Source organism: Anopheles moucheti, chromosome 2, assembly GCF_943734755.1.
Source record: "Anopheles moucheti chromosome 2, idAnoMoucSN_F20_07, whole genome shotgun sequence".
NCBI classification, from domain to species: Eukaryota; Metazoa; Arthropoda; class Insecta; order Diptera; family Culicidae; genus Anopheles; species Anopheles moucheti.
Window position 1 is genome coordinate 13,344,469 of NC_069140.1, and position 8,972 is coordinate 13,353,440.

The window sequence follows — 8,972 nt, forward strand, 5'->3', positions numbered from 1 at the left end:
ACATGCAGAGAATGTGCATTATTATTGCGATGGGCGTGTGATGGGTGGCACTAAAAAAAAACGGTGCATAAAATGCATATTTAATCAACATTTTCATTACAATTTTCGTCACTCCTTTTGGGTGCGGGACGGGTGCTGCGAGTGCTTCTTTAACGAGCTAAACGCGTCTTTACTTCTTCCCATTTTTCTTGCCAAGACTAAGACGATCCTATTACTGCAACAACTCCGTCTGCATAATGATGATAATGTACCAATGTATGATGGCCAAGTCTGTTGTTCCTTGCGTGACATGAAGCATGTACTACATTATTGATTTCTGTTGCAACAATTTACAAGGGCAAAAGCTTATCATCGTCGTTCTACTAGGGCATACTAAAAGTACTTGTAAATTGTATAAAGAATTTCAGTCTCCTTTATGGCATCGCACAACATGGGTAAGGATAAATTTAACTTGCTGTATTTACTTTTACTGTATCTTCGTTAGTAGCCGGTTCTTTAGCATGAATCATTTTTAGTTTTTTTAATGATTGATTTTCAAGCTCAAGTGGCAAATTTGGAGTAATTCCTGGATTCTTTAAAAGCTGAACTTGAATGTAGCTGTGTAGGTCTAGAATTCCTCTAACTTTTTGGAAATTTTGTAAGCATAAATCAATTCCATTCAAAGTTTTCTCAATCTTCAGGTCTAATATGCAATATGCGTTTAAACATTGAGCAACATGCGTATTAAGATGAATTTACCTACTGGCCTGTATATTCATCTTTAGTCGATATATTGATTTAAAATTTTAACTAGATATTCCGTTTGTATTGTGCTTTAAGAAGTTTTGACCGTACAGCTCAAGTAAAATCTTACTAGGATTTGAATATATTCAACATCCAAGCAATCCAGTCCTAAATTGAGAAGAAGAAAAGTGCAGTAGAGATTGTAACCCACCCCGGGAGTACTATTCGGTCGGTGTGCGATAACGCAAATTATTTATAACATGTTTCCTTTCAATATAAACTGATTGCCCTATGTAAACAACGCAGTTGCACCGCTGGCTAACCTTTCTTCTCTTCAGCTAGATGATCACCTTCTCAACAATTACGAGCAATTGGCATTATGCTATTAAACTAGCACCAGCATCATGTACACGCTTATTTGCAACATCCGGCACTGAGTTCGGTATCAAGGGGCAGATAAACGATCATGCTTGTATGCACGGACCCAGCAGCAACCGGAACCGGAGCATCTACAAAACATGACATGAATATCTTATCTTTTCACTGTCGCTATAATTTCGGCAGATAAATAAAACCTACAATGAATATGTATCTCATTTGTAAAATTTGTGTAGTAAGCCACACTCACCTCATGTGCCTTGGGATGTTGGTGTTTGCAGTGACCATCGTGCACGGAACTGGCGACCGCAAACGTGCATCCAATGGCTAACCACAGCAGACCCACCGTCGCGACCAACCGTTCCAGCCTTGAGATGGCAGGTCCGTGTGGCCAACCGCTTCCCGTGCTGCTGCTGTCGTTTTTCCGCCTCCAATGCTCACGTTTATTGATTTCACTACTTTGCCGCATTTCCATGTCCTCGTGCAACGGAGGCAGCGGTGACATTTCGACGTGTTGTAAAAGGCTTTTACAGCAACAGGATTATCATCTAGTCATCCAGTATCCTGTGTGCGGTGTCGGACGTATGCGGAAACGCAACAACAATCGAAGGAACCAATTTTCCAAACTATCTTTCAAAAACACACATACACACTTGGGAATATGGGGCACTTTTTTCATTAATTATTTCGTTACCGAACGAACCTAGAACATGATGAAAGGGAAATTTTTATTCCCTTTTCCGTTCGCCTTTTCATTCCACCGTTCGACCCAATTTGATGCGAATAACTCTCACTTTCGAACCACAGCACCGCAGAACAATACACACAGGACACTAACACAACCGCACACGTGCAAACACACCTCCCCCGTAAGGTGGCAGGACGAATGTCCGCTATTGGGGGAAAACGGGAAAAAATTGGATGGGTACTCCCCACACCCACCGACCAGGATCGATTCAAGAGCGCACCAGGAAATGAAGATTTTGCTACACGATTCGCACTCCGTGGTACACGCGTGACCCGTTCGCTCGACACCACCGAACGCCTCGATTGCATAAAACGGACTGAAAGTGGTTTCCAGCGAAGGGGCAACTTTTATTTCACCTAAGCCGAAGCGAGTGCTGCAACCAAACAGACCGGTGTTGTTGCTGCTGCTGCTGTTGACTATGTTGTACTAGCAGCCGCTGCATCCCCCGTGCGCGTTGTTGATGCAGCGCCCAACAGAGGGTGTTGGATGCTGTTGGGTGGTTCGGAGTTTCCCTCTCCCCATGGGCAGCTTCACGTTGCACAGAATAGCCGGTACCGATGATGAAGGGCCATAACGGTGGCCGATCATACGCGATCGATATGCGAATTCGCGAAACGGAAAATTCACACACACACTGCGCACCCCACTCCTTGCATTCAGTGGGGTTTCTCTTTGTTTTCTCTCTTGTTGCGAAGCATGGAAACAGCCAAACGAGAAGAAAAACATTACCCGACGAACGATTTTGACGTTTTTGGAACGCAAACAATTGTTTGAAAATTATTTGACATTCAAAAAAATACGCTAAGTTTAATTTTGATGTAATTTGTCGTTGCATAGGGACACAAATCAAATAAAGAACAGCAATTACTATTAATTGAATTTTGAAAATAATTTCGAAGCAATAAAAAGTATTGGAGAGATATTTATCGTTCTGTTCAACTTTCAAATACACGTTGAAAAATACAACACCAATGAGTTCGTTCCCTAGCTCAACTCTACGGTTTTTACCATTTTTTTTTATCATTTATCATAAATATTTCACCGATATTCATTTAAAATTAATAAACAAAAATATTTTTGAAAAATTGATGCCCTCCGAGAACTGCTCGAGTGAGAGTGCTCGCGTCTCTGGAAAAGTGCTCGACTCACCGGTACGCCTTTTGACAGCAACAACTCTCGCTGTCAGTTTCGCCATCTTTCATTTATTTGTATGCATCTGGGTTTGTTTGAAGCGCTTCCGGACGATAATTCAACAGCAGCAAGTAATTTTAACAGCCAAAGATAACGCGCGACGATGGCAGAATACTTGGCCTCCATTTTTGGCACCGAAAAGGATAAGTAAGTATGGTAGTTTTCGCTAGTTGCTGGCTCAAACTATCCACCACCCGACGGCGCTTGTCGGTGTTTGGTTGGTTGAAGTTTGTTGTTTCCTTGCCGCACCATTAGCGGCAACGGAGAGCTGTTGGATGCATTTGCGAAGAAATAAATGTTCATTGATGCTCTTACTTGCAGGGTCAACTGCTCGTTTTACTTTAAAATCGGTGCCTGCCGACATGGGGACCGCTGTTCCCGCATCCACAACAAGCCAACCTTCTCGCAAACCTGCCTTCTGCAGAACCTGTATGTCAACCCGCAGAATTCGGCCAAATCGGCCGACGGTAGCCATCTGGTAGCGAACGTATCGGACGAAGAGATGCAGGAGCATTATGACAATTTTTTCGAGGACGTGTTCGTAGAATGCGAAGACAAGTACGGCGAAATCGAGGAGATGAACGTGTGCGATAATCTGGGCGATCATTTGGTCGGGAACGTGTACATAAAGTTTCGCCGTGAGGAAGACGCTGAACGGGCTGCCAAGGATCTAAACAATCGTTGGTTTGGTGGCAGACCGGTTTACTCGGAACTGTCCCCGGTTACTGATTTCCGCGAGGCGTGTTGTAGGCAGTACGAGATGGGTGAATGCACGCGTTCCGGCTTCTGTAACTTCATGCATCTGAAGCCGATATCGCGCGAGCTGCGACGCTATTTGTACTCTAGACGCCGCGGTCGTTCCCGGTCCCGTTCTCGGTCACCACGACGCGGCGGAGGTGGTGGTGGTGGTGGCGGCGGAGGCGGTGGAGGTGGTGGCGGCGGCGGTATTGGAGGTGGTCGTGATCGTTCCCGCGATCGTCGTCGATCGCGCAGTCGAGAGAGGAAAAACGATCGTAACGACAATGGGCGCAAAGGACGATACTGAATACAATGCGAGCTGAGCAAAGATAGAGCGCCTTTTTCTTGTTTTTAACTCAATAATTTGTCATGTACTTTACACCAACCGGCATGGGTGGAATTGAATCATTGCACGTGCAGTGGCAAATATCCATCACTACGTTTAAATACATTTACATACGGAAAAATGGTTCGTGAGCATGCCGTTTCGTTCTCAATTCTTATCAGTAAATAAGAACCAACTTCCTCCTGTGGCAATAGGGTGTCAACAGCTTTGATTCATTAGAAATAGGATAAAGTATATAAGCAAAACTAATTCACCACAAAAGCATGAATGAAACGTAAGTCATTTGGAGAACAAAGTGAACTTTAATAAATAAATAAAGTTGTATGTAACGCAAGACATTAATAAGAGAGAACATTGTGTTTTCGATAATTTCAATAATACTAAGTTAAAGTAAGTTGACTCTTAAATGATCGTAATCTAATGGTCTTTCAGAGTCAGAGTCTTTCGGTATCATTTTTCATGGAGAACCAGTCCTTCGATGTTTGGTAAGTATAATCCACAATACTAGGATAACCACTTCCGTTTTCTGTTCGCACAGGTAATTTAAAGTAAAGCAGGATCGGAAAATAATTACGTTCAGTGCAGTAATCGCATAACACAGCTTATTATTTTATGGTTGTATATTATGTAAAGAAAAGAAATAGCATAACGATTACATTTCCGGTCTTAAAATGGTACAAATTTTACGCAGTCAATTCGATTAGCCCAGGTCATACGCAAAATGTATCGCTCCTGGCGCTAAATGCTCGGAACATTGGGGAGGAAAACGCATCCTACCGGACAACGACAGGGACATTGGCTAACACCGAATCGAGCATTTGAGAAAAAGTTCCCCAGAACCTGGTAGCAGGGGTCACCGCTGCACATACGTGGGCAGAGCAGGATTTTGTCCTGACATTCAGATATTACACATTTATCTACCGATCGAACACTTACGTATGTGTATGTGTGTGTGTGTGAGTGTTTGGGTGATACACGGAATACACAATTGCACAATGATAAATTGTAAGCCACGCATAAGTCTGCATTTTCTGTACTGTTCAAGCATTATTTGGACTGCTCGTTTTGCTTTTTTTTGCTGTTAGTAGAGCGTTAGCGCGTTTAGTGCTTCTCTCTTGCTTGATTACACATTAAAATATGATGATATAAATAAACACAGCTAGATATGCTGGAAAACACAGCTTGCACGCTGGTTCATCATCCATCCAAACCGTTCTAAAACGTCCCCACTAGCACGTCACCCGCTGCATTAACTAAATAAACACCTGTTCCAGCGTTAGTGCTTCCGTGAACGGTTTCACGATAACGCTTGTCACGAAGCAGAAGATAAGCCCGAAGAATATGGAGATCGGCAGCGCCGGTAACGCTTTGCGAAAGATGGCCAACAGCAGCAACGTAAGACAGAGCCCCTTTAATAGGAAGAAGACAAAAGAGTTAGATAGCAGCTCGGAGTTGTGAGGTCTACTCCTCCTGGAGACTCCTGGAGATTCCGGGAAACCCGGTACATACCACCAGAATTGCTACAAAGCATGCTATTGTCGTGTTCCAATCGCCGTAACTCGACGCCTTGCCCACCAGCACGGAGTAGAAAATAAAGTCTCCTAGGCCAAGTTTAATGCCTCCTGCAAGAACCGAAACGGTCGTTTGAATATAGGTGATTTATATTAATCCGGAAACACATAGAACATGAAGGCGCTCTTACTTTCTTCTTGCTCATACAATGCATGTGGCTGATCCGCTCCAGTACGGGCTGTCTCTGCTGTGACCGTGCGGTACTCGGGCCGGGACGGATTGTTGGCCATGTTGGCCTGCACTTCAATTTGTCGCCGCGTTACTCGTTGATTAGCCGTTGCCGCCCAATCTTGAGTGAAACCTGCTGATTGATCTATAAACACAGCCAAATCGGACCATTACAAATAACGTTCGGAGGAGAGGTTAATTTTTCACACCGACCATTCAATATGCACAACAGATGGGTTGTAAGTAGGCGAAATGTAGGATTAGTTATTAGGGCAAGAAGGTAGTAGCAGAGCAAGTAATAGTTGTAGTAGTATAGTAGTAAGTAGGTAAGCAAAAATCACAAAATAATATACCCCTTGGTAAATCATGCGTTCTATCATTGCGAAAGGCAACCAGAGGCATACCTTCTACGGTTGCTCCGGTTTGGGGCGGAACGTGGCTACTGACTGCTCCATATCCACCTGTCTGTCGGCTTCCTCCTCCGGTGCCACTACCCGTGCCTATGGTCCGCTCGCCCGACAAAGGCGCTGGACCATCCGAATCCGTGTGTGTGCCGAGGTAGGAATACATGATAGTTGCTGCAAAGAGGAAAGCGGAGCACAAAACGTCCGTAACACTTCAACCTTTTGGTAATGTTTCAGCCGCACGGTTCTTACATGAGTAGATGAGAGCAGGGAAGATCTGTTCGTTTCGCTCCTGTGCCGTTTCAACCAAGATGCGCAACGGTCCCTTGGGCGTAAGTACGGCAATAAGATCTGTAAATGAGAAACAGCAAAGCACTCGGTCATTTAGATCGTGTCACAAAATAAATTCTGCTTTGCCAACAACAACATACCCCAAATTGATATCACAGCTAGAACAGCCCATGTGGTCCATTCTGGAAGATACTTGATAAATACCAGCGCCATCAGGGCGGCGACAAAAATTAGATAGCCCTGCTGCAGCCGTAGCGGACCCTGCCAGTGGATTGAGATCATGCCCACCACACCAAAATTCCACACAAGCAGTCCCGCCGTAAACCAATCCATCGGCACATTGTATGCTCGCAAAATTTCAAACAGGTAAAGGCCACTAAACAGAAACAGCAGCAACAGGGACGACAGAATCAGCCAACCGTGGATGACTTTGTAGCAGCGGTGTTTGTACAGGACGATAAGTAGTATCGTCATGATTACAATCACCGTCATAAGGATCAACGAATTCGCTAGTGCGTTCCATATTTTGGTGCCTGTGTCATCCGTTAGTTCGTGGAACGGTGTGTAAACGCTGTAAGATTAAAAAAAAAACATCGTGAAAATCAGTCCTACAGCTTTGCATAATTTCCATTCCTACTTACAGATACACATCCTTGATGGTGTAAAAGTTGATCGAACTAATCGTGGCCACAACGACCATCATGCAGAGGGTTACCGGTACGAACAGTTTTATCACATGTTGCGCACCATATTTCAGTCCTTCCTCTTCGTTTAATGCCTGTTCCTGTTCCTGCTGCTGTTGCCGCTGTCGGGAAACATTTCCCGGCGGACCCCTAGATGTGCCCGCTCTTCCACGGCTGCTGGTATCACGTATTGTCACTTGCGGGATGGAATCGGTTGTCTTGCAAACGAAAAGAATGATTAGTTGTGGTTGGTCATAATTATTAGAGCAGCCCAGTGGTGTATTTGGTCAGGACCGAGACAAAATACCATCCGGACCAATCCCCGATACAGCAGGACTGACTGACTATCTAGCTATGAATAAATTAAGTCAACGAAAGCCAGTCAAGGCAGGCCTTGACTGCCTGAAGTTGTTAGAAAGACCGGTAAGGAAAGATCTTTAATATTATTCAGTGGGGCGTTTGCCCTACTCTAGAATCCTCCCTGCACATGACTCATTGCTTCCTGCATGAAATCCGGGTCAACTTATCGTAAACAATGCCCCTCGTAAGCTTACCCCATAGGACGGATGTGGAGAGCTGTTAGCGTCTGTGGGCATTTTTTGCCAGCGTTTCCGCGTTCCGCGACCATCTGCCGCATCTTGTGCCGTTGCCGTTGGTTGATGATGATGATCTATATTGATATGACCGTCCATGCTGGTAGCGACGACGGTAGGGAAAAAGAATGTTCCAATGCTTGTTTGTTATGAACCCGCCAGCTTGTTCACATCAGCGAACGAGCTCTTTGGACGCTGGACGCGCTACGTTGCCTACTTGATCCGTCGGCTGTATGGCTTCGTTCTTAAGTAACTACTAAATAGGTTCATCTAAAGTTTTAAGTAGTGCAACCACAACAAAAGAATTTTTCAAGTCCAACCAAACCAACAACCAGCGATTTTTACAACTTTTTCATTTATATCTCTTTGAAAGGGGCTGCTCCATTCTGCCCGTATTGAAAGCAGTCAAATGACAACTATTTGACATATGGTTGGAGGGAGGGTGCCATAGTTGATGTCAGGGATCGGCAACGTTTCAGTACCACCGGTGGATTACGAATTTAATTTCGACACGGCACTCCAAGTAGTGGTGGGTCATACGATTCATTTTCCGATCCGACCCGGACCCGCTTGCACCTATCGGAATCGTTGCACCTACTGAACCTACTTGGACCTACTTGGATTCCGACTCGAACTCGCTGAACCCACGGGCCGGAGTCGCTTATGCTTGCTTGCACCTACCGGAATCGTTGCACCTGATTCCTCCGCTGCACCCACGGGTCGGAGTCGCTTATGGCCACTTGCACCTACCGGAATCGTTGCACCTACTTGTACATACGGGTCGACCCGAACCCGCTTATGGAGCGCTCCAAAAAGAGGCGAATGTAGCTGCCCAGCTCAAAATCTCTATAAAAACAGCAGACAACAACTTATGGAGCGCTCCGACCCGGTAGGTTCGGGTCGACCCGCACATTACTAACTCCAAGTTACAAGCGCACAGTAAACTGCAGTGAATCATGAGTAACGATCGATATGCATTTGAGTCATTCGGTTTCAATCAGTCAGACAGTTCAAAGATTCATGAATCTAAATCCGTTGCATCGTACAATGATGAAGAGCATTTAAGTTTAACCTCATATGAACCTCTGATGGGTTGTAAAATATATCAGAATCCGAGGAAAGCACTGCAAATTTGTT

The 8,972-nt window shown here is 44.8% G+C and overlaps 3 protein-coding genes across 4 annotated transcripts in view; 1 reads left to right on the forward strand and 2 right to left on the reverse strand.

Annotated features, from left to right (window-relative positions):
• Positions 1-1,849, reverse strand: part of LOC128309564 (leishmanolysin-like peptidase) — a 30,347-nt gene extending 28,498 nt beyond the window's left edge. Inside the window, exon 1 of the mRNA XM_053045988.1 lies at positions 1,352-1,849. Within this exon, the coding sequence (XP_052901948.1) occupies positions 1,352-1,606 (255 nt within the window). The 5' untranslated portion in view covers positions 1,607-1,849. The remainder of the gene's footprint in view (positions 1-1,351) is intronic.
• A 1,200-nt stretch (positions 1,850-3,049) lies between these two features.
• On the forward strand, positions 3,050-4,478 carry LOC128309570 (splicing factor U2af 38 kDa subunit). Its single transcript, XM_053045997.1, has 2 exons — positions 3,050-3,187; positions 3,362-4,478. The coding sequence occupies exons 1-2, from the start codon at positions 3,144-3,146 to the stop codon at positions 4,083-4,085; spliced, it is 768 nt and encodes a 255-aa protein (XP_052901957.1). The 5' UTR covers positions 3,050-3,143; the 3' UTR covers positions 4,086-4,478.
• A 251-nt stretch (positions 4,479-4,729) lies between these two features.
• On the reverse strand, positions 4,730-8,166 carry LOC128309565 (presenilin homolog). Of its 2 annotated transcripts, none has more exons than XM_053045990.1 (8): positions 7,797-8,166; positions 7,201-7,460; positions 6,700-7,130; positions 6,521-6,619; positions 6,269-6,442; positions 5,827-6,009; positions 5,634-5,746; positions 4,730-5,533 (listed from the first exon to the last, which is right to left on the reverse strand). In XM_053045990.1, the coding sequence occupies exons 1-8, from the start codon at positions 7,932-7,934 to the stop codon at positions 5,378-5,380; spliced, it is 1,554 nt and encodes a 517-aa protein (XP_052901950.1). In that variant the 5' UTR covers positions 7,935-8,166; the 3' UTR covers positions 4,730-5,377. The 2 variants fall into 2 exon arrangements, with proteins under 2 accessions (XP_052901950.1, XP_052901949.1); XM_053045989.1 differs by having other exon boundaries at positions 6,218-6,442.
• Between the last annotated feature and the right edge of the window lie 806 nt (positions 8,167-8,972).